The sequence below is a fragment of the Paroedura picta genome, chromosome 4, assembly GCF_049243985.1.
Source record: "Paroedura picta isolate Pp20150507F chromosome 4, Ppicta_v3.0, whole genome shotgun sequence".
NCBI classification, from domain to species: Eukaryota; Metazoa; Chordata; class Lepidosauria; order Squamata; family Gekkonidae; genus Paroedura; species Paroedura picta.
The window spans coordinates 59,192,044-59,217,746 of NC_135372.1; the positions used below are offsets into that span (position 1 = coordinate 59,192,044).

A 25,703-nucleotide genomic window follows, 5' to 3' on the forward strand; every position below is an offset into this window, starting at 1 on the left:
TATCAGCTTTTTCACATCATCAAGGATTTTTTTAAAAGTCAGGAAAGCAACTGAATGACTTTTTTGCGTATCTCAAAGCCTGACACTGAATGCTTAAAAGAGAACCAGATTTGCAGACCCAAGACAAAAACCACTGAAATCATTGTCGGCAAGACTATACATCCTAATCTGTCCCCCCCCCCCCGAGATCTTTTACAGTCTGCAATGCAAATAGAGGCAAGCCTAGTAGTTTCACAGCACTACTTTCAGTCCCAAAGCACTGACAGGTGCGTTAACAAGGAAGAATGTCCACGGGCACATACAGAGTGCTTTACTATCATCACAAGGGACACTTGGGATTAAGCCTTTTTGTTTCCAGAAAGGAGGATTCACTTTCAGGCCTCTTGCCTATTCCATTTTTAAAATGAAGTCACAAACTTTATCCTCATGTAGTGGCTACTGAGAGGATCAGGTACACACTAGGTACAAAAACATTATGCACGTAGATGGAGCCAGGATTCTGTTCAAAGAGTATCTACAGATTCAGCTCCATAAAAATAGAACCGCCAGTCTCCAACATTCCCATGTCATCCCTTAAGAGCAGCTTATATAGTTGCACAAAATATCATGGCATGATCCCAGTACATTGTCCCCCTTGCCTTACTCTGCTACTTCCTCAGCTGCTAGCACTTCCATGTGCAAAAAAGCACCATGGGAAACACTGATATTGTGTCCATGGAAGTGCTAGCGGTAGGGGAGGTGAGTCCCCCAGCAGTCAGAAAAAAGCACAAGGCATAGGATCCAAGTTTCTGTCAGCAATAGTCATAACTAGAACCATTGCAGTACAGTGGTTAGTGCTGGACAAAGAGCTGGGAAATCAAGATCAGGTCCCCCATCCTCCCAGCTAGAAGCTTGCTGGGTAACCTTGGGCCATTTATTATCTCTCAGCCAAATGCAGCTCCTCAGATCATGAGTAAAATGGGCTTGATCTGGGCAGACTTTATGGGTGTGCATTGTATAAAGCCAGGAAACTGAAGCATCACATTAAAGGCAGTCTGTGCATCCTCTGACCCCTGTGGATCTTTTCCACTGCTGCATTAGAATGGAGAGAGAAGAGGGTTTTCCTGCCTCAGCCAACTGGATAGCAGTAATTATATTATGCTTTGTAAGACTACTCTTGAGTTATTTGGTTCCGTTTTGAGTATTAACGGCAGGCATTAATTTCAAAGTTCTACTTCATCTTGGTTCATGGAAAGGTCAAGAACAACCACAGCTGAAGAAAGAGCACTGAGTAGCTGGCCTGTCCCCCTTTTTAAAGAGGAACTTGTAAGATTGGGGGAGGGCAAGCAAGCTACAATCTTCAATGTTTTGTAACTTGCAAAAATCTGTGTACTGCAACAGGGAATACAGTATACAAACATGCATACACTATGTTATAGTTGTTTTTCCCCGATTTTTGAAACTTTTATTGGGGGGGGGAGAATAGCGAGTTCATACATATATTGATGTCTATTTCATATATTGATGTCTAATTTATAAGTACCAAAAGAAGAGTTGTTGATGCCCTCTGCTAATATCTTTTCAAGTTTCATTTTATGTTGATGACTAGAAATTAATTCTTTTGAAAAATGAAAGCCAAGATTTGCAAGACTCAACAGATGTTGCTAGGAGGCAATATATAAATGGTAGTATCACTGTTCCCTTTTCTCTTGAAATGCCACAATTCTATTCTAGGTTCCTAGCATTCATCAGATATGAACCATTTGTTTTCAAGAATCTGATACTGCCATGCAGGCCAGAATCTGGTACTTAGATAACTTCTTAGCAGTGCATCTCATTCTCATCATGACCCCATTAAATCCTCAGCTTTGCTGAAAAATCTAAAACTTAAAACACACTCACATACAAACACACACACACATTGGGGGTTCAAACTCTTCAAAATGATAGAAACAGTAGCTGTCATGTCACAAAAGAAATGCCCTCATTGCTAGGTAACCACCAAATTATTGCCAGCCTTTCAGTCTTGGTTTCTCTCAGTAAAACACAGGAAAAGGGGGCAGGATCCATTCCAGGGCTGTTTTGGCCTTTCGAGGAACAACTCATTGGAGCTAGGCACCCACCAACAGACTTGCTACTACAAGGCTTGAATGATTTATCTAAGCTTGCTACTATTCAACAGCAGCCATCTCGTAACAGCCAGTGTGGTATAGCGGTTAGAGGTTTAGAATGGGATCTGAGAGTTGCAGGCTCGAATTCCGAGTCTGATGTGGAAGCTCACTGGATAACCACTTATACACTCTCAGTCTTGTTGTGAGGATAAAATGGAGATGATACAACCTGATTTGGAGAAAGGTGGGATATAACTTAAATAATAAATCTAGTTGAAGATGTTTTAGATAAAGGTGGTTAGGTTGGTGGACAGCAAGGAGAGAAAGAAGCAGGGAGAGGGGAGAATACATCTCGCTACTGGGAGGAGGTAAAAAAAGGAAATTAAAAAAACCACAAAGGAGAAATGAGGTGCTCCCTGAAAGTTCTTGTAGGTTATGCGCTGTACAATTAGGCCCTGCCCAGCCAGCACCATACAACTGAGCTCCACCAAGCGAACGGCACCATGAAATTCAGCTAATGCTTTCCTAGGAAGAGGCAAGAAGGGAAAGCTGAGGGTGGGGAAGGGATGCTGGCAGGTGTATGAGAAAGAATCAGGAGCTGACCATCCCAAACATCCACGTGGCATTTCTGAAAGCTAGTAGTCTGTCTTTGTACTAGATTTTACTAACTCTAGTCAGAGGATCACGCAATACTGGTTACAAGCTTTACCACACTTGATATTAACAAATACACTATATCCCAAAGAAGGAGCCCCCATCCTCTATTGTTTCTCAAGGACTGAAGTCAAACCAGAAAAACTGAAGGGGGCATTCTTGCAAGGCCAGCAGAACCAATGCAACATACAATGCCCAGCAAACCCAGTAGCATTGTGGCAATGCCAGCTGTTATCAAGCACAGAACCATAGTCTGGGGTGGGTGGTGGGGAATTGGAAGCCTAGCAGAACCAGAGCAATGTACAATACTCAGTCACCCCTGTGCCTTCTGTTCATAATATTATTGCTGCCATACTACTTTTAAATATATTCTGTCATCAAGCAGGATAGGGATGAGAAGGTCCCGAGACCATGAAGTAAAAATAATTTGGGGGGGGGGATGGAAAAAATAGGAGCAAGATCTGGTTGAGCTGACTAGTAGGCTAGCAATTACTGCAGCAGCTATCATCCTATTGGCTTGGCTGTACGATCCGTTAAGCAATTTTGCATCAACCTTGGAGAAAAGGAAGTCCAGCTGATCCTAGAGTGCTTTTTGCTATGCTCAAACTTCCCAGCACCCCTAGTGGTTGCAGTCAGAACTGCATTTCAAAAAGACATTCACCTGGATGCAGCATGATGGTTCAAGGGCCCTCCTTCAAGGGCCTTCTTCAAGCTGCACTTTGGGGGGAGTGCACCCTCTCCACCCCAGATATACCACTAAAAATGACTCACATTGGAACAGATTGTTGTTGTTGCTGTCAAGCCACAATTGATTTATAACAACCCTATAGGGTTTTCAAGACAAGAAACATTCAGAAGCAACCTGCCATTGGTTGCTTTCATGTGGCAACTCTATTGATTTTGGGTGGTTTCCTATCCAAATACTGGCTAGGGCCAACCCTGCTTAGCTTCCAAGATCTGATGTGATTGGGCTGGCCTGGAGCAGATTGTAATCTTTACAATCCCTTCTAGATCTAACTGCAACTAGAACATGCAGGGGAAACAAATTCTCATTGAAGAGGAAAAGACACTGCCATGATTCAACAATGCAGAAGAACAGAACAAAGACACTCTTTTCATTCTAGGAAATCGATATAGAGTTTCCTAGTAGTCTGAAAAGGAGATGTTAAAAGAATATGTATATTATTCAGTTACAATGACAACTATAACCTCTTAAAAGTGAATGCCTTGCAAGCTTTGCAACCCGTTTAAATGCATCCACAGTCTGAAGAGTGAGCCCACAATAAAGCTGTAAAACATCATTCTAGAAAGCCAACAGGAAGTGTAAAAATGAAACCCTGTGAAAATAAAGGTCTTGAGGCGGACAGAAGCCACATTATTTTGCACTTTTAGATAGCCCACCCACAGTACACTTGGTCACAGAAAGCAGACACGCAGCTGGGAAACTCTTCTGCACACATACTCGGTGTAGGATTGTGGCTTTGCTAGCAAACTGACCTATAGAGCAGCAGTCTTAACTGCAAATGCTGCAGAGATAACATAAATGGAACATAATCCTGAAGAGTAATTGTATGATGCCCTCCCATTTCTGAAGATGCGATTAAGAATTTGTACTGATAAAGAATATGGTCATGGAGCAAATACAGGCACTTGGCCTGCAACATACTCCAGGAGCCAAGTCATTAAAATATCATCTTATTAGGTCTAGAAAAATATTATTTTGTGATAAAACAAAAAGCTAATGTCTCTGACACTTTATTAATAAAATTGAAACAGATTGCAAGGTGCTACTTTCCTGAAAACTGACAAATTAAGAGCCATCAAAATATGATCTGGACTTTCAAATAATTTCAATCACAAAACATCCTTATCCAAAACTAAAGGTTTCTTTGGCAACCTCTTGATACAATATGATGAAGACAGCAAACAATCTGGGCAACTTTTCTTGGTGTTTTCTCTGTGCTTTTAGGCAAAGTCAATTTTTCATAATAAAATCTTCATTTTGGCTAGACTGATAAATTCAGTGGTGGTGTATTAATCTTTTTTCTTGAAAATTTTTTCTGCGTTCACAGGAACTAGACTGATGACAATAAGATTTTATTTTTTCTTTCCACGTTGTGTGCGGGAAATTATGTTGTCTGGTGACCACATGGCAGGTATCTAGAAATGGAAATCAATTTTGGATAATTATCATACTCTGTGAGCAAAACGCACAAGATAACATTTGATCAGTAGCATAAAAGCATTTATGGTCAAATGAAATGATCCAGAAATTATTTTTAAATGTCTAAGTCTACATATAAGAAAAATAAAAAGGAAAGGAGTATACATTGTCAGTGCACACATGAAATCTGTAACATAAATAAAGCGTGATTAGGGTGATGGGAGGAGTTGTGCCAGACTCATTGCGTACCTGATTGGGCCTCTGGGGAGTCACTTAAGACTATTGTTATCCGCCACGAGCCTGTAGGGAGTGGCAGGAAATAAATCGAATAATAATAATAATAACTTGCCCCAGAGCACCAATCAGGCAGATGATGCGCTGCCCCTGGCTGCCTCCACCTCCCTTGGGAAGGACTCTCACCCCCCCAGAGGATCAATCAGCTAGGGGACACCCTGTCCCTGACTGCGTCCCCCTCAGCCTTCCAGCCACATGGCGAGGAGGCAGTGAGGTAAGGTGGCCCCCAGTCTAAGTAGCCCTGCCGCAGCCTTGCCAGGGTGGGGCTGCCCAGGACGAGGGGGAGGCAGGGAGCCCCTGGCAGTCCCCCCCCCAAGCAGCCCTGCCATGGCCTTTTAAAAAAAGAATTATTATTTAATTTTTAGACCGCCCTTCTCCAAATCGGTCTCAGGGCGTTTTACAACATAAACAGTTAAAACACAATCCCCATAAAAACCTCTTGCCAGGTCTCAGGAGGCAGTCCAAGTTGGGGAGGAGGGAGGCAGGGAGCCCCCACCAGTGTCCACCCTGAGTAGCCTCGCCAGGCCTTGGCGGGGCTGCCTGGGTTTGGGGTGGGGAGGGAGACAGGCAGGGAGCCCCCACCAGCATTCGCCCCACCCTGAGCTGCCCCACCTTGGCCTCACCAGGCCTGCCTGAGTCAGAGGGAAGGGAGGCAGGGATCCCCCACATCCACCCTGAACAGCCCTGCCACAACCTTGGCGGGGATGCCCAGGTCAGAGAGGAAGGATGCTAAAGTCCATTGTATTTTCTTTACAATGTTTTTTTCTGCAAGTATAATGCTTCATTAACATATCCAGCCTGATTAATACCCTGAAATTTAGTGGCATTTGATTTCATGCTTTAGAAGGTGTACACCTTTGCATGTGGAAGTTGGAACAATTTTAAAAATAACTAAATCAAACTACACCAATGTCTACATTGTAATTAAAAATCATAAAGCAAGACATTAATGTCTGCGCCATTAAAAAAAAACTAAAGAAAGTCTGATATACAGGTTTCTTTGTATATTAGCAAGAGAATATTCTCAATTTCAACAATGTCATCTATTACCTAATTTTAATAGTTTAGAAATATTTGTTTTCTAATATACAAAGCCTAAATTGACGATACAGCAAATTAATCTTGCAGGCTCCTCTCTTCCCTTTAGCAGCAGTGAAAAGAGCCGTTTGAAAAAAGAAAAAAGAACGTTTATTTTTGCAATCTTTACTACTATCTCATGGCTTCCTGCAAAATCTGTTTTTGTAAGCTAAAACACATACATGCTGGCCTGATTCATCTTGCTTCATAAGTCTTGCATTCTAAAGTCTTTATCACCTTGTTCCTCTCCTGTGAATCCTCTCTGGCTTCTCCACATCCTTCCTAAAATGTGGCAACACGTAACTGAACAGAAGGCTTAAACTGGGGCCCAACAAGGGCTTCTCCAAGTGATGCCCCATCTTAACACACACTGCTTTTGTTATTTATGATGATTAACATACTCTGCGTGTGCTTAAATAGGGAGTGATCAAATTCTATAACTGATACTCTATCTTTTGAATGTCCTGAAATTTCAAGTTTGAACCACCTATGAGGATTCTTTGTTATGACATTATATGAATCTAATTTATAAAATGGACTTAGCTACAAGAGCTTGTTACTATCTTTTAAATAATCTTTTAAAACACATGCATGAACAGTGCTGTTATCAATCTTATCCAAATAGTATATACTTGAGTGAGCTGGCTGGGCCAGCATAACACAGGCAGGTGGGGTGGAGGACAAGAAAAGTTGCCTCCGCCTGCCTTGATGGATTGCAAGGAGGAAATTTTTTTTAATTGACTTTAGATATGTACACCCAGCTTTTCTCTTCAATGGGGTTCCATGGCGACCTAGGGTCATCTTTCTGGCAATTTCCCTTGCTTCGGTTCCTTCTCTTCTTCTCTAAATGTGGTTAATTTTGTTCATCAGAAAAGTGTGGGAGGGAAATCTATCAGCCCTTAAAGAAGACTTGTGGGACAAATCTAAATTGCATGTTTTTCTGTGGAATCCAACCTATGGTTTGCTGATTTATCAACAAAGTTCAACATGCAAATGGAATAATCTTTGTGGATAAATAGCATTTAGGATATTTCAGCATTTGCCAACTTCCGTGTCAGGGATTGGCTATTAATTACAATACTTCCATACAGTTTTTTGCTAACAAAATCTCACAGATCCACTCGAACTTGAACTTCGTCTGGGGATTAACAGAGTTGCCTAGTCAATTTATGGTTTTGGCCAGGGATTAACAGAGGCTTCTAGTCAGTTTATGGCGTTGGCTTAGGTCCCAAGGAAGGATGCCAGTCTACAGGTGGGACCTGGGGATCCCCTGAATTACAGCTTATCTCCAAAATACAGGTATCACTTCCTTTGGAGAAAATGGATGCTTTGGAGGGTGGACTCTTATGGCATCATACCTCACTGAGGTTCTTGCCCTCCCCCAGGCTCTACCCCCAAATCTCAACCTTCCCCCATACCCTGCCATGGCAAGGAAGACCTGGCAAGAAATGTTGACAGGATCCTCAAACAATGTTAGGGGTTGGAAAATCTTCACTAAGATCTTCCATGAGTTTATATACTAGATCAAACATATAAAGGATTCATTTATGAGTTGAGCTCAGTAGTTGGCCAATTATACTGTAGGGTCACTGTGTGCTGTTTTACTGTTTTGTGGTCTTAATTTACATTGTAACCCACTTTAAGACCCTGGAGGGGAGAAAATGGGATAAAAGTATTGTGAATATATAAAACTATTGTTCAGCAACCCCATTGTTTTCCTTCTCATGATATTGTACTACCATTTTTTAAAGCTATAATTTGGAATGTATTTTATTAGGAAGAAAACTAAAATAAGTTACAAGGTAAAAGAAAGAACTACTGACCAGTGAAGGAAGTGGTCACTTCTAAAGACTCTTTTTAGATTTTCAAAGTCTTCATGAGTGAAATGTAACTCTTCGAACAAAATAGTAATGAACTGTGTATATACTGGGTTCTGCTGTGAATGCACGAAGGCAGGAATAGACTGTGACAATCTGAAATACAACAATAATTTTTAATTAAAAATCCACAAAGTTTACAAATAGACACACTAGCAATGCCAAATAGTAATCAACAGTTCTGAAGGTAAGAATTCTCCACTGATTTCTCATTACTGGTTAGTAACATTTTTCCTGTAAAAATCATTATAAAATTCATACAATGTTTTGAAATAAATAAGTGAACCAGAACAATCTCCACATTTTCTTTCAGGTAAGGGAAAGAGCAGTAAAGTCCTGCTGGGTTTCCCAGCAATACACAATAATAACAGTGCCAGACTACAGAAGAAGAGGAGAGATCTGTGTTCAAATCCAAACTGCGTTACGGAGTGCACCATGACATTGGGCCAGTCACTTTCTCTTTGCCCAATCCACCTCATGGGGTTGTTGGAAGGATATGAAAGGTGGGAGGTGAAGATATGTTCCTCTGAGCTTCTTGAGGAAGGCGCAGGATAGAAATCTTAAAATATCAACATGCACAAAGTATGGATCGAACACTGGTTAAATACTCTCGCAGCAGGCACACACCACTGCCTGATCCAGCATGACTTCTTTTATGTTCTTGTAATAAGTCAGAATCAAAAACCAGTAATGCAGAAGTAATGAATTGCATGCAATAGACCCTGATGAAAGATCATAACACACATTCCTTTCTACATTATAAGGCAAACAGAAAGGCATCTTCATTGAGACTGCATGATTATCCTTTTTATGGTAATGTGACAGCTTGCCACATGTACTGGTTGGTTTACATTTCTACTGCTGCATTCAGTGACACCCACTGCATGCAGAAGGCAAGTCTTTGCATCCATCTTCTTCCACTATCCAAGGAGCAGGATTCTGTAGAACAGCATACCTTCAGTAGGCAATGGTACAGTATGTGCATGTGCTGGACACAATCCCTATCATTTCTGTTAAGGACCTATGCTCGGAAAGCTGCTGCCTATCAAATTAGTCCAGGGGTCCTTTCTGAACTTGTAAGTACTTGCCAAATTTTGAGAATATGCAGTGCGAACCACAACATAATGGCTGCCACGGGGAGTGCGTCCAGTCACAAAGTGTTCAGACATTTCACAGAATGTTAGGAAGTTCCACACCAAACATCCTTCGATGATGCAAGCCCCTGCTTCTCCTCCCTAAATCGCTCTGAAGCACCTCCTATTTCAATGAAAAACAGAAAAGCCAGGATTGGCTCTCTGCTTTGGGGAAAGGAGTGGGTGGGTGGCTGGAAATACTCCTCTATTTGCTTCTCACAACAACACTGCTGACTTGATTGGACTGAGAGTGTGTGAGCACTATGGCAGGGTAGAGATCTGAATCCAGGTCTTCCCTGCCCTAATCCAGAACTCTCACTACTATGCCGCTCTAGTTCTCTTGCTGATCTTCTGTGTTTATGTTACAAGGCCTATGTGTGTAGCAGAACTTGGCCAGATCAATGCAAACAGAAAGGAATCTGCACTGAGACTGCATGACTATCCTATTCACGCCAATGTAACACCATGGACTGTTAATCGGTTGCGCCAGTTCTTACATTTTAAATACAGAAAATCACAGGGCCTGGGCAATTAGCAAAGCTTGCATACAGAAAACAGACCGGATGCATGTATAATAATGTGATGAAGGCAGCAGCAATCAATGGAGACATGCATGATAAAGCCACCTTAATTTCTCTAATCTAGAAACTAACTTGTATCTGTGCTCTAATAAATCCCCCCAAACAAAAATATGACCTTTGCTATTTTCCAATTACTTAACCAACATGAAACACTGCTCAATCTCAAACCATCAGAGGTGCGAAATAAAATTCTTTATGTGCCTTGTTGTGTGCCATGATTTCTACAAATGCCTGGACACTTCCCAGAGAGGCTTTTCGTATGATTATTTAATTTAACTTACCCATTGCCGGTGGGCATATAAAATATGAATAAAATAACTCTCAGAAGCTGCAGATCAATGGAAGTGGGTGAGTAATCAGAGCAGTGCATTTCTTAGCCATGCTTCTGTTCCTTTAAGCATTCTGGTAAGTGTACTTTAGATAAACAAATGAACAGTGTGTGTGTGAGTGAGCGAGCACACTTTTAAACAGCCATAGCAAGAAAGAAACATCCAGAGATTTGGAGTTTGTGTTTTATGAATCTAGCACACTAGAATAAAATAAAAACACTACCGAAGTAAGGGTTCTAAGGAGCAAAAAGAAAGACATGTGGGGGAGAGGGGAAGAAGGAAAGGCAGGGAGAACAGAATGCGACCTCCCTGCAAGTTCCTCATTAGTCCTCACTTTTAGTTATATTGTATTTATTAATTATATTTGTTCCTCACTCTTTCTCTATGGAATACAGGCAGGTGCCATGATCACATTCAGGTTAGATGTTTATATTTGTTTTGTTTTAGGAAAGATGGTACAGCCATTTTAAAAACATGAGCTTTTGAAAAGCAAATCAAAAGTAAAATTGAATCAGCATGTTGAATTCTGTGTGTAGAGAAAAATAAACACCCACAGGTAGGTTTGTACTGACAACATTCTGATCTTCAGACTGGTGTCTTGCTAACTGAACTATATGGCCTAAGTTGATAAACAGCACATGACGGCTTCTCCAATGGTTTTATTTTAATGAACAGCAATGTGTCATTAAATATGTTTAAAAAAAAACAGGAATCCAATTGTACCGAGTTAATTAATAATAATAAAAAGGAAATTGACAAGATGAGAAGGGAAGGGGAGAGGGAAGCCCTTGGGTACATTTTTCAACAAACAAACAAACCCCAAAACCTCCACACCTGCTGTGTGAGGTATATGTAGGGAGGAAGAAGGGGGAAGAGCAGCTGGAGGGGATCCACAAGGAAGACTTATCTATAGTTCTGATACTAATACTGAACCCTGATTCTCTCAAGACTAAAGGGTGGCTTATTTTAAAAAGCCAAGGAGGGGAAAAATCAGGGGAATAGGAGTTTAAAACAATGGAATACTCTAATGGCAAACTAACTGAGTGCTGAAGACAGTAAAACCCATGCAAGGGGGGGGGGGAGAGCCTGACACTCCTGTGAAATGAAAGTGAGTTGGCATGCAGAAGAGAAGAATACACCCCAGGGGAATGCAGGGCAAAAGGGAAGGAAATCACCGTGCATAAAAGGCCTTGCTTGAAGCAGTGAATACTAAAGTAGTAAGCACAAATTTCAAAATCCAAAAAACCCCAGCTCAAGACCTCCTTAGCATCCTTAGGGTATACTTTCAGTTCATACTGAGCAATGAGGAGAAGAGTTAGTGTTTAATATCCTGCTATTCACTACCAAAAGGAGTCTCAAAACAGCTTCCCTTCCCTTCCTCTCCTCATAACAGGCTACTTGTGAAGTAGGTGGGGCTGAGAGAGCTCTGAGAGAACAGCTCTGTGAGAATAATTCTAATAGGACTGTGACCAGCTCAAGGGCACCCAGCTGGCTGCATATCTGCCTCTCCAGATTAGAAGCCGCCTCTCTTAACCACTACACCAAACTGGCTCCCTTGGTCCTAAGGAACAATTAATATCTCCTCTTCCTTGTGATTATCCCCTGACTATTCACAAAACTTCCAGCAGTATTTCAAGGGTTGCCTGAGGGCAACCACCTATGCAAATACATCAAATTCTATAGAATAATAATGTGATGCACCTCAGATTACAGATAGGAAAGTAGTGCAGCCTTTACATCAATCTATCCAACATATGGTAGGTATAACCTCATTAAAAAAAAAAAACTTAAGTGTCAAAGTACATCAGAATGATAAACCCTTATTCAGATGGCTACTCCACATATGCTGCACAAGTCTGAATGAAAACTCATGCTAAGACAAGCAACGGCACCAAACTGCTGTTAAATAAACTATTAAATGGCATCTGGTTAACATGAAAGACATTTAGAACTATTTAACTTTCCTCCCCTCCCCAAAATGGAGGGGGATAAATAGCAAACTTTTCATAAAATACACTCTTTGTCAGTAAAATCTGATAGCAAGATAATATGAGCTCAACTGCTTTGACAGGTTATTTTGAGTTTTTGAAACTGAAAATAAATCTTCTAAAATTTTGGTAGCCAATCTATTTTGAAAAATGTTCTGATCCATCTAAATCAAGCTCCTTGTGCAATACAAGAGAACACACTTCTTAAATTTAACCTACAGTGCATTTTAACATTGGTTTTGTCATGGTTTAACAATTGAAAGTTATTGTTACAATATGTCTAATTTTTCACTTGGGTCCATATGTGGATACTTAAATCTGGATACTGGACTCATGGACAGATAAGGCAGATTTATTTATATTTTTTTACAAATGTGAGAAATACCTCAGGTTGGCAGAAAATGCAGATTGGGGGGGGGGGGCAGGAGGTTAAAACCCTAATAAATAAAATACCTGCAGCTTTAATGCCCTGAGTGCCTATTCCTAGGTAATCTTGCCAACCTTCCAGCCTTGGTTTTGATGGGGTGGGGGGAAAGGAGGAGGAGAAGAAGGACCATTTCCAGGGCGATTTCAGCTTTTCAAAGAAGACTCATTGAAGCCAAGCCTGGCAGCAACCACCTTAAGACTTGCTACCATGGGCATGACTTCCACTTTGACTGCTTGCTACTGCAGTCATCCCAAACAAACCAGAGTTGTGTAGTGGTTACAGTTTCAGACTAGGAACTGGGAGACCCTGGTTCAAGTCCCCATTCTGCCATTAAAGTTTGCTGGGTGACCTTGTCCCAGTCACTCATCCTAACTTAATTCACAGGGTTGTTGTGAAGAAAAAAAAACAGAGGAAAGGAGAATAATGTGATCTGCTTTGGGTCCCACTGGGGGGGGGATGTGAGGTATAAATGAAGTAAATAAATAGTATGTATAACTGAAGATAGGAGGCAGATAAAATGTTGGTGGCAAGAAGGAGAAAAGGAAGCATGGAAAGGGAAGAATCTGGGGGTTGCTTGATAGAAAGTCAGCAGCTGAAACTGTGAAGTTTTCCAAGGGAGAGGAGATGAGATAAGATGGAGGGAAAATTGCAGACAGCTGAGCAGATAAAGGCTGATTAGCTGGTGGGCGGAAAGGAGAGAAGGAAACAGGAAAATGGGAAAGGCTAATTTCATGGGGTGAAAGGAAAAGCCCACCCGCAAATCCTTGTGTGCCCCCCCCCACTTATCAATATACCTAATTTTCATGACACTTAAATCTGGAGATCTGAGCCATAAACACACAAGATAGATCTTTCTACAAACCTGGGGAAAGTCTCAGTTTTGCAGAAAAATCTGAAATCTAAAAAAAAAACAAAAAACAAAAAACAAAGCAACACCTGCAACATAAAAAAGTACCCTCTGATGGTTGTTGTGAGGGTAGCCATGCAACCACAACAATATTGCCAGCCTTAAAACCTTAGTTTATGTCAGTAAAAAGTGTGGGGGGTTGGAGCCAGCAACACAAAGTAATAGAATTTAGACATACCACTGATTATGCTTGCCACTGGCCTAATACAGTGTAGCAGTATATCAAAATGCAACTACATGTGAATCCTGTTTAGTTCAGTAACAAATATATCGTCCCCTCAAGAACTACAACATTCCTACCTCCCTGAAACTGATCCAGGATGGTTAAACTGGGCTCCTTGTCACGTAGCTATAGGGTAGTCAAACTGCGGACCTCCAGATGTCCATGGACTACAATTCTCATGAACCCCTGCCCGCGTTCGCTGGCAATTTGACTACCCCTGAGCTACATGGAAGCTTGCCATTTGTATTCCTGCGGCAGGTAAAACCTTAGTCCTATTCCCCTGACATCTGAAAACTGGGTAGCAGGAGAAAAATAAGGTGATACGCAGAAAACACCTCTCCCAATACAAACATTTACAAGGGTTCATCTACAATAAAAATATGTAAAGAATTTAGTGCAGCCTTTTAGATAGAAACACAAAAATTAACACCCTAGACCACGTTTTCCTGCGTAAAAGCTCCAGTAAGCCATTTTTATAACACCAGGTAGATACAATCATGGGGAAGTTTTTAGAGATGCATTTGCTTAAAAAGAGCATGCCTGTCTGAACTGTGACATTAACACATTTTTAGAGGTATTCCAGGAAGCAACGGTAAACTAAATGGCCCACTATTCGTGTTAAAACACAACTATGGCACTTCGTTTAATATTTAAGATTGCAAGTGGTGAAGAGTTAGGATGGCCACAAGTCCATCAATACAGATAACAGGATTTTAGACCTACCTTGACTGCATCTTGGACACTGGTATGATAGACGTGTAATAAGAGAGTAATAAAGCATATTATGCATCAGAAACAACAGAGATTAGTTTTATTTATACGGCAAGAAGGGCAAAGGCTGCTTACAAATTAGTTTTCTTTTGTCAACCATCTAAACATGTGAATGATTGTAAGATATGTAAAACTGGTGTGGCTCACACAAAGTGCTCTGGCAGACTGAACGTGCTAGCAAAGGATGAAAGAAATGGATTATGCATCAAGTGCACAGAAATCTTTAGATAATGTATTTACACACTGCTCTGAAAGTACTGATCAGAAGGCGAGAAAAAAATAAATGATGTCATTTATTCAGGAAACCCTTTATATATGCCTACATGCTTTCCACAGAGCAATTCTGTTGAAAAGTACAAATTTGAAATTATTTTTACATATATTTCAATCAGAATTTGAAACCTAGAATATTCTGAATGAAAAATACATACAATTGTAATTGTGTTGATTGGAGAAATGCACTTGGTAATCTAAAACAAATTATTGAGGTGCAACTTTACAACCACAATGCCATCTATCAAAACATATGCTGTCATGTGCTACAATTACTAATCAGACCCTAAGAGTCTATGTTTTTGCCATTAGGAGTTAGTTTTAAAAGAGTCTCTTCCTTCAGAGCAACTTTTTGCTAAACAAAACACATGGAAAAAATCTTGTTAAAAGCAAAAAGGGGTGCCTCTAGAGTGAAGATTTTCCATTAGAAGACATTAATATTTGATGGATGGTCTTGAATGGGTAGGCATCTAACTTACTGACATGAAGGATGGTTGAAGACAGACTCAGTTCTAAGCTAAAGTACACTGAATATTTCTAAATAACCCAATTTCATCTTAATAAAGATAACTGAAACCTTTGAAGAAACTATACGTCCAATACAAACAGCAAAAAAGGGAAAGCCATAATAGGGTCCTTATTTTCCATCTCCAAATTCTGATTTTATCACGGCATGTTTGTTATTTACCTTGAGGAATTTACATTCACAACTGTACAATACTGGTCATTTGTTTTAAAGGAAACTGAATGTTCGTAGAGACCAACTGCTACTTCCAGTCCTGTTTTAAGTGCCACTCAAAGCTCCTTTAGTCACCAAGATAAATTTTACACACAGAATGCAGCCATATATTTTATTTAAAAACCTTTTTTCCTTCTTAAATACTGAAGGGTTAATACAAAACAGCACTGAGGTGACATGCCAGTCCCTATCTTGGAAGAGAGTCCTCTTTTGCCCACTTAATTGGCAATCCACTTCAATCAAGGCTACCAAAAATAAAAGCGGTAAAATCGAGGTCTGGCATCAAGGACTTGAAGTTCAACTTGCTCTCTGCAACAATGAACTTCAGATGTTAACTTAGCTGACTGCTCCCACTGCTGGCAGTCTCACCACATGCAGCCTAACCAAGCGCTGATTTAATTGCATATATTTGTGGTGGTGTATCCCCCACCTCCCACCTGATATCCTTGGAAACTGCCTGCCAAGTTTGAAAGTCTAGATTTTCTCCCTCTAAATAGCTGCAGGTTCCCATGTCTTTTAGAAATGGGGAAGGAAGAGGAAATCATTTTCTGTTATCTCAGTCAGGATCTTTTTTCTCCAGCAGTTGTAATTGTTCAGGTCAACTCAGCAATTCTTATAAATCATTCTTTATATAAATTATTAAATAAATGGGACTTAGACCCCAAGTATGTATGTCAAATACATAATCTCTTCACTTAAAATGGTTAGAGCAGACGGAAGCTTTTTGAGTAGTATTCTTAAGACAAGGTTTAAAAATGCCTGTCTTATTTATTTATTTATTTATTTATTGCATTTTAATATATGTGAGAACTTTGAACCTTGCTTAGACTCTCCCATTAACCCCTGATCAAAACTGTGGTCTTGGCCAAGATATCTGGTAGAGAAGAATAGCTGTGTTGCGAGTAACTGATCTTTCATTAACGCCCATCTAAAGGATGGTATGAGGCAGTGGTATGTTTATTACACAATATCGGCAACATTAACAAGTTGCAGGTACAAGACTTGTTTGGTGACGTGCAATTTTGATTTGAATTGTATTGTCAGCTGGGAAAATATTTGACATGTCTGATTTTATTCATGTTAAGCATGTAACTATTTCCTCACCTGTCCTAGCATTTTGAAAGAACCAAATTGACCTGTCAAAATAGCAAACGTTAGTTGATTTTCTACGATTCTACTCATTAATCCAAAAGAAGGTACACTTGCATGCAGTGTATCAGGGCCTTTGTGATAAACCACTCCTTAGACAGATTTACAAAATAATGACCAGCTGACAAAGACTAGGAGTACAAAAAACTCAACTTCCCTTCTTCTCCACATATTCATGTGGAGGATTATGTGTGAGAAAATTTGATTGAAATCTATGAGTGGGAGTATTCAACATGATCATTTCCAACATTCATGTCTCATTTGACTTTGTCTCTTACATCCCACTCCAGAGTCACTTTTCCTGTTACTAAAAGAGGCTGGTCAGAAGACAGTGTGAAAAAGCAAAGTACTTATTAACAGTGCTCCAATATAACAATTTCAGCATTTCATAAAAATTAACTTCTTTATCAGTATCTCATTTCCCTCAACATGAAGCTTTGATGGCGTAATAAAAGCTTTAAAAAGAAATAGGTTTTGAGGAAGAAGCTGACTTGGTCAGTCAAGAAAAGGAAGCTGCTCCGGATGCAATGGACACAAGGCTCAAAGACAAGCATCAACCAGACAAGCATCTGGAGCAACATCCCTCTCCCTACCTACCATGTCAATTTCTTTCTCAAAGCTAATTTCTTCTTCAGAGCCTTTACTGTGCCATGGCTCTATGTATTTTGTGTTGTATTCCAACAGCAAACACATAACTCTCCTCCATGCCTGAACATCATCTCTTTGACTTGCCCATCTCACTCAAGGTACCATGTTCTGTGTTTTACACATGTCAAATCCAAACTGCAGAACACGGTGATCTTTTTATTCCCATGTACCTGGCTGCAACAGGAAGTGGTGCCAATTTATTTCTAAATTTAAAGGGAGCTTTAGTTACAGATAATTTAAAAAAGGAGCAGACACATAATCTATTATATAAGCATTCACAGCCATGTTGACTGCACCTGTCCATTTCTGCAATAAGGAAAGGGGATTCTTTTGTATCTGTCAGCTGTTAGCTGTTATAGACAGCAAACGCAAGGAGATTACTTCAAAGATGTTATATCAATGGTGCATGGTAATAAAACCCTTTCATCAGAATACAGCCACAGAGAAAAGCTTCTATAGAAAAATTTCCTAGTATCACTAACATACTGAGAATCAATTTAGGCAGATATACAATGAGGTCAACACATACACTCAAACCCCAATAACACCACCAGCTTCTCTAAACCAAAGAAGTGCTAACATGCGAAGATGCAAAAGGCTTGTTAGCAATATGAATCTTTTTATCACACACTTTTTAAAAAAGTAAATGTTTATGGCAAGTGATGACAGCATAAACTGTTATCTACAGACCATAACAGAAAACAGTACAAACCTGACTTTATAGTAATTACTGCATTGAATATGAATTAGGGAGCCTCAACATCTTGCTCAGCCATAAAGTCTACTGTGTGGCCATGGTCCTGTCACTTACAGGGTGGTTGTAAGGATAAAACAGAGGGGGCAGGGAAAGGCTATCTAATTAATAAAATCCAACAGTACAAAAGGAAATGGACACCAAATAAATTATGAGAAAACAAGCGGACAGTTCACCTGAAATTGAGTTTTCAGTTGAAAAGTTATAAGCACACAAGGAAAGACATAACACTTTAGAATAATGACATAGCTACAATTCTAATAACTCACTGATATATTAAATGTTTTCTCTCCTCCCTAACATATTTATTTTATTTGGTGAAGTTTAACATGATATGCTTATAACCTTATCCAGTATTATGAGTTGATAGACATTATTAATTTTATTTTTATCCTTTTCTCAAGGTGGAAGGCATAGATCCCTCACCTGACATCTAACTCTCATAAGGATTCTAATAAGGAGCAGGGATTTGAATCCAGGTTTTCTCCAACCAAGTCTAATGCCTAATTTGTATACCACATTGGCTTTGCATGATGAAATAAATTTAACAAAATGAAATCTAAATAAGAAAACAAAAATATGTTTACATAAGAAAAAATAGAATTTAATACAGGCACTGAAATCTCCTAGATTTTTTTTTAAACTAAAACTGCAGCAGAGTCTTTAGCACTGCCTGAAATGGAATTAAACACTTGACAAAATGCTTATGGCAAAATAGAGGAAAAGACAAATTCAGATATAATAAGCGCAACACATGGAAAAATGCCAGATTTATCCACTTAAGTCAACATGTTGACAAAATGTGACTTCATCAATTTGCTCACCTGTACTCAGCTACTATGGAAACTACAATAATAAAATTGATCATAGTATAAAACTTTCTAACACAATATAATTTGATTATCTCCATTTCAGATCAACACTCAAACCAAACACCTGGAATAAAGCAGCTGAATAAAGAGACAGAAATGGAACAAAATAACCCCAAACTCATAGCTGCTTAGCACAAGCATTTGAGAATGTCCAAACTTCACTTTGCAAAAATGAAAAGTCCCTATTTGGTTTAGTGTTAAGTACTTTACTTTGTATAAGTCTCTGAGAGTCACCAAGTAGATTTCAAGTTCTATATTTTATTCAGAAAAACATCCTACTGTTTTGAGCAGTGATTTGGCCTTCTCTTTTGTGAGGCTTGAATTACAATATGCCACTAGTATGTACTTAACTGGGGCTGCATGGAGCCTGTAAGCATAAGATTGTGTTCTGTAAATGCAGAATTTGGCTTGGGATACAGAATTCAGTATCTTCATAATCACAATTTTTTAGATTTTAACTGAAACCAAATCTTCTCTATGGGTTAGTTCACACTTGCCATTGACTCTTTAACAAGCACTCTGAAAAAGGCAGAGCCTCTGCCAATGTCAAATATTGATATTTAGAAAGTTCCATTAGTACTTGGAAAGGGAAGGACTGAAGTACTTTATAGAGTCTGTACAATGGCTTTGCTGAAGAACACATAGCCATATGTAGTGAGATAAATATTTGGGGTAAAATTAGAGGAGCAGGGAACCCAATACAAAAAAGTTCATGATTATTTTATTTGGGATATTTCTGTATTGCCTATTCATAGTCCCCTTTAAGGTGACTTAAACTTAAAATCACTGCAATATTAAAATAAGCTGTTAAAATGTAAAATACTATTTAAAAGCCATTAATAATTATAGATGTTTGATATTTTGACACTGATCTCTACTGCTTCTCTCTGGCTTGTGAACCATAATAAAGACTGAATGACACTGATTTTTGTATCACTAACAGATTCTGGGTGACATTTTGCTAACGCAGAACACAATGGAATTTTGTTTGGGGAAGTAACTGTAGTTTGTTGATAGATTCAGGTGTGCAGCCATGTTGGTCTGAAGCAGCAGAACAAAGTTCGAGTCATGTGCAAATACACGAAATCTAGTACCTTGAATAAAACTTTGTCAGTCTTAAAGGTGCCACTGGACTCAAACTTTATTTTGTAGCCTGTTGTGACATTTGAACGAAGACATAACACTCTCATCTGCGTGTGTGGGGCTGCGGCAGTTCCCTTTTCTCTCCAGCCTCTACCTTGGGACACTGCACATCTGTATAGCTGGAACCATGCAGCTCTTCATTCATTCACAGAATCTGCACACCCTTGAGGTGTCTGGGCAAGAACCAATTGCTCACCTAAAGGCTCACATCGAGTCCTTGGAGGGCACTGCATCTGAAGATAAAGTGGTTCTCTTGGGTGGGACTCCCTTGGAAGAGAATGCCATTATAGGTGTGATATCAGTGACCTCACAACCGTGGTGCTAGCATGCCAGGCAAAGTCCACGGCTCCTTGGCTTGTGCTGGCAAAGTGAGAGGCCAGACTCCTAAGACTGCAAAGCAAGAGAAGAAGAAAAACTGCTGCATTGCCAACATTGTGCCAGGCTTCGGCAAGAAGATGGGCCCCGATGCCAACCCCTAAACAGCACCCTAGTTTCCTAATAAATCTGATATTTGCTTGGGAAAAAAATGAAAGAAGGAAAAAAATGGTAATTAGAGGCTACCCAGGACACAGTTAGTCATCAATGAGGGCACATGTCTAGAATTAAATGGGACCAAAGGCCTCCATTCACAATACAGAGGAATCAGGGGGGAGGGGGTTGGGGGGGGAGGGGGTTGGGGGGGGAAGGGGGCACTGTTTGCATACCTGGAGGCACTCACAAAAGTTCCACACTTAAAATATATGGATAGAATCACTGTATCTAATAGTAAAAAAGTAGTTTGTGCCAATCATAAAAGCAGCAAAAAGAAGCCACCTTGAAGACTTACCAGTTTGGCAGAAAAACAGGACCTTCTAAACTAACTGAAAGAAAAAGTCCCTGCCTCCAACAGTTTGATAATGAGGACTGAATATGGCCCAGAAGTGCAGTATATTTAAGAGTTGGTAAAAGAGTCCTGAAGGGGAGAGATTTGGGAGTAGATTCCCTTCCCAAAAATTGGTTTCCCCGTTCATGATTGCATACAGGAAAGAGTTCTGACTAAGAAAAGCATGTCCTCATACCTCTTCCAACTTTAAATCAATGAAAAGTCACTGGATTTAGAAGATTAGAGGATATGATTGATTGATGCTTTGAACCACAAAGGATCTGGTTAACAGCATGTTTTCCTTTCAACAGATGGACAGTGCTTCAAGGTTACAAATGTTTATATTCCATATATTATGGTTAGCTATTAATAGGAAGTGAATACATTTTCAAGAGCCATTTTCACCACAAGTATGTAATATACTTTATTCAAGGATATGTTTGAGTTAGGTTTGCTCAATGGGTGAACCCAAACGAATTTCCATGCAAAACTTTTATGTCTAAATCCTGTTGGTAACTGCCCAACAGACGCCCAGTTACACCAGTATGTGTTTTTTTCTTCAGAGCAACCCTGAATGCAATGTATGTGTCTCTTTACATAGGGTGGAGAGTGAACTTTTGGAATTACACCTAGCATAATTTCTTAATTTGTTTTGCTATATAGCACATAGAGTTGCCATCATAATACAGGGGTAGGCGGGGATACACATAAAATGTGAAACTATGATTTATATTCACAGAATAAACCCAAAGGCTTGTAAATACAAGAATGTATAATCTTCTTTAGGTCAGGCTCCATGATAAGGTCATGCCCACATAACTGAAGCTTTGCTTTCTCTTTTTAGTGTAGCAGTTTCGCTAAAAACAACTTCCAGTTCTAACCCTGGCCATGTTAACTCAGAAAACTGAGCCAAGTAGGTTCTACTCCCTTACTAGTAGGAAAGCCCAGTTTAAAAATGGGATGAGAGCCCTAGCAGCTCCTCCACCTCTCCTGGTGCTCAGGTGGCTTTCCCTGCCCCATGGCAAGAATTGCATGGCTGGCATGGAGCGCGTCTGGTTGACCTTCTGTGTCCTCTCCTGGTAGGCAGGAGGCCAGGGAGAGCGGTGGAGAGAACCTTCCCTGGCTTCTCCTCACAGCAAGTGCCAGGATGCGGCATGGAGGTGGAGGAGAAGGGGGAACTAGGAACAGCCTCAGATTGGTCCCTATTAGGGACATGTTCCCCAGTGAGGGCCAATCAGGGAGGCACATTGTCAGAAGGACCACGCAGTTTTCAGTTGGCATGATAACTAGTGTGCTTAATATGACAACCTTAATCCAGCTACACTTCTAAAAAGCACTTTTCTAATGAAATAGATCACCATTTAGTCATTGCATTACTTTAGAAACAAAAACAATTCTACTGGACACAGATTTTAATTTGAAGTGAAACATGGAATTGCATCAATGGTACAAGTGCACTACTATGCAAGAATGTTGTAAGAGAGTCAAATGAAGCAGCACAGCTTTTGGGAAAATGTTTTGGATACTCATGAATACTCCTTTGCAATGACTTATGACCCAAATGTAAAGGAAGGAAGGTTGTGGAGTCACCATCTTTATCACCTTTTAAAATTTTTTAATAAACCCACCTGCAATTTATGTTCAAAATGACTACATATATTGACTGTATCAGATGTGTAAAATCTACTAGAATACAAGTAAAGAAGAGTTCTTTCCAAAGCATTCTTTGAGTGCCTTAAAACCTTTATAGGCAATAAGTGGGCTTTATTGACTGCTACTATATACAACAAAGCACTTGCATGTAGATGCTTCAGTCTCCGTATTCCTGCTCCTCACAAAACAAACCTCCAGAGCCTATGTGCCTATGACACATTTTCCTAAAGTGCATGTCTAGCAATGGCTCTCCTTTAAGCAATCGTGAGAGTTTCGAATTTGTTTAACTCTAAAGCCCCAGCGCTTACAGTGCTGCTCCCAGAATATCTGGAAACCCTCGAAGGCTCTTAGGGGGGAGGGGTTGGCACTGGCTTTGCAGATGAAACTGACCACAGTTCACTGGAACCAGCCCGATCAGATAAATAAAATGAAAGCAGACGTTTCCGGAAATTATCTTGAAAGCTTTCCATTAGACTGTACCAGGGGTATACACTAATAACAGCCAAGTGCCCAGGATGGTGTAGCACAACTCTTCACCAATTTGAACACATCCTCAAAATACTGTACTAGTATCTATTTAGTTGTTTCATTTGATACCTAGCAAATGGGGAAATACTTATATCTGCTAATAGTATATTTTTCTTGCAATTATAAACACATTAATTCTGTGACAGCGGAAGAACTGCTAGCTAACAGCAGAAATATCAGCAAAAAAAAGGCTAACAAGCCATCTAGTCATTGATTGGTTCAGACTGAATTTTTCCAAAATGTCAGGCTTAGGGCAACTAGTATTATTTAGCTAACAGATTGGAAAATCTAAATAAACAGCAATTGGCTAAAGGTTTAAAGACCACCCTTTTGGTAGAGAAGATGTGTGGAGGGAACTGTGTCCACTCATCTGACCTGCCAATCTGTGTTCTTAGAGCCAGCACCTGCTTGAGGACTAGATAACACAAGTTGTGGGTGTTAAGTGTGGGTCTGATTCCCTGATTGCCATTCACAGCTTTTACATGAGCAATACTTACACAGAAACAGACTGGCTGAGAGAACCAGCTTGATGAAGTGGTTAAGAGTGATGGCCTCTAATATGGAGAACAAGTTTGATTGCTCACTCCTCTACGTGCAGCCATGGGTGATCTTGGGCTAATCACAGTTCCATTAGAGCTGCTATAATAGAGCAGTTCTCTTATAGCTCTCTCAGCCCCACCTACCTTTCAGGGTGTCTATTGTAGGGAGAGGAAGGGGAAAGTGTTTGTAAACCACTCTGGGACCCCTTTAGGGGTAGTGAAAAGTAGGTTAGCAAAAACCAGCTCTCTTCTCTGATTTGCCATGTCAATCTTCATAGCTTACCTTTTTACTTATATAAATCTCTGTGCCAGAATAATGTTTTTGTTTTCTACATACAGCACAGCTTTACCATTCCTGCAACAGTACTACTGAATCCTAGAGCATATTTCCCATTTATTTTTTGTTCCCTTTGAGGCCAGATAATTCCTGTAAAAGATACAGGATAACAGTTCTCAACTTTTAACAACACAAATCTCCATTAAAAAAGAACAAAGAGTCCAGTAGCACCTTAAAGACTAAAAGAATCTGTGGCAGGATATGAGCTTTTGAGCATCACTGTTCACTTTTTGAGATCTCGATTATGATTTTTTAAAAATGTGTAGGCCTCTCCCTCCCTCCCTCCCTCCTCAGCACCTGGCAATCATGGGGCAGCTTCTTTGCCTCTGAAATCAAAAAGAAAAACCTGCCACCATTTCCTTCCTACCTCTTGTCCTGGCAAAAGGCAGACCATGTCCTTCTCTGCTGACTTCCAGCAAAGCTCACCACAGATGACCACACAGCTAAGTAGCCACTGGATTGTTATGAGGTCAGGCTGATTTTCAGCTCATGATGCAATCAGTAATTTTCCCTGCACATCTCATAAGCACCACCAACTTAGACATGCAGGTTAAACTGGCTTTGAGACCAGTATGTAGTGCCCTCCGATATTTTGGTTGTATGAACACATCTCCAAACCTTGCTGTTTCAGGGCCCAACAGGGCTGCCATCATTTTATCATGCTATTCTGTCACAGATCCATAGATTGGGATTATCAGATTTTATTCTCAAATTAAGTAAAGTAAGTTACACTGCAATCCTATAAAGGACTGTAGTCTTTAAAACGTGTTAAAACTCACTCAATTCGATGGGCTTAGAATGGTCTAACTCTGCTTAGGACTGCATAGTTAGCTGTGAAGTTTGTTGGATGACTTTGAGCCAGCCACTCTCTGCAAACCTACGCAGATATCTAAACTGACTAGTTCTAGTCCAATATGCCCCAACAATGGCTCCCATTTGTGACAGTAGTTTCTGACTCTTACCGAAGAAAAATAATGTAACCGTGACACTGGATTCCCAGTTTGACAACACAAACTTTACTCTTCCTGGGAAAGTGAATTATTGGGGGGGGGGGGGGCTCGAAGCATTTATATCTGGAAACATTTACAGCTCATTGCAGAGACACACGTATTTGCTTGTGAACAAAACAAGCACCCTTTTATTAAATGTAAAGACACCACTTGAAAAATTCATAAGATCCGTTTCACACATTAGGAACTCAACCAGAAAAGCGAATCATAAAAAAATGACAAAAGATTTGTTCTTACAGCCAGTAAATAATTGATTCCAAGGCCTTCAAGTAAAGTTACTTTCTGTGTTCTGATTTAATGAGTCGTTTGAGCAGTCTCTGGCTGGGGTGACCCTGATGTAAGGCTCGCTGGAGCCTGCTCTAATGCCTCCTAGTATAGCCTTCCTTGGGACACCAAAAGCAGAACAATGTGTCAGACTGAAGTAATATCAAAGTAAGTGCAGTTCTGGGGATGCTGTGAGGTTGGCCTACAATGCATCTCGACCTGTGAATGGCTGGTGAGCACTTCTCCGTCCCAGAGACTCCAATGACCCAGCAAGCCCAGAAGAAAAGAAGCAGCAGGGCAGTCATAAACAGCCTCGGAAATAAGATTTCTGCAACCCTGTAATTCAAGCTGAAAGCCGCACAAAGATGGCTCAACGGTTTCAGCTCTACTGAAAGGCAAACCATGACACAGTTTTCA

The 25,703-nt window shown here is 40.2% G+C and overlaps 1 protein-coding gene across 1 annotated transcript in view; it reads right to left on the reverse strand.

Annotated features, from left to right (window-relative positions):
- Positions 1 to 4,483: 4,483 nt before the first annotated feature.
- Positions 4,484 to 25,703, reverse strand: part of RPAP2 (RNA polymerase II associated protein 2) — a 49,468-nt gene continuing 28,248 nt past the window's right edge. Inside the window, exons 12-13 of the mRNA XM_077333014.1 lie at positions 8,103 to 8,252; positions 4,484 to 4,904 (exon numbers count right to left, since the gene is read on the reverse strand). Of these exons, the coding sequence (XP_077189129.1) occupies position 4,904; positions 8,103 to 8,252 (151 nt within the window). The 3' untranslated portion in view covers positions 4,484 to 4,903. The remainder of the gene's footprint in view (positions 4,905 to 8,102; positions 8,253 to 25,703) is intronic.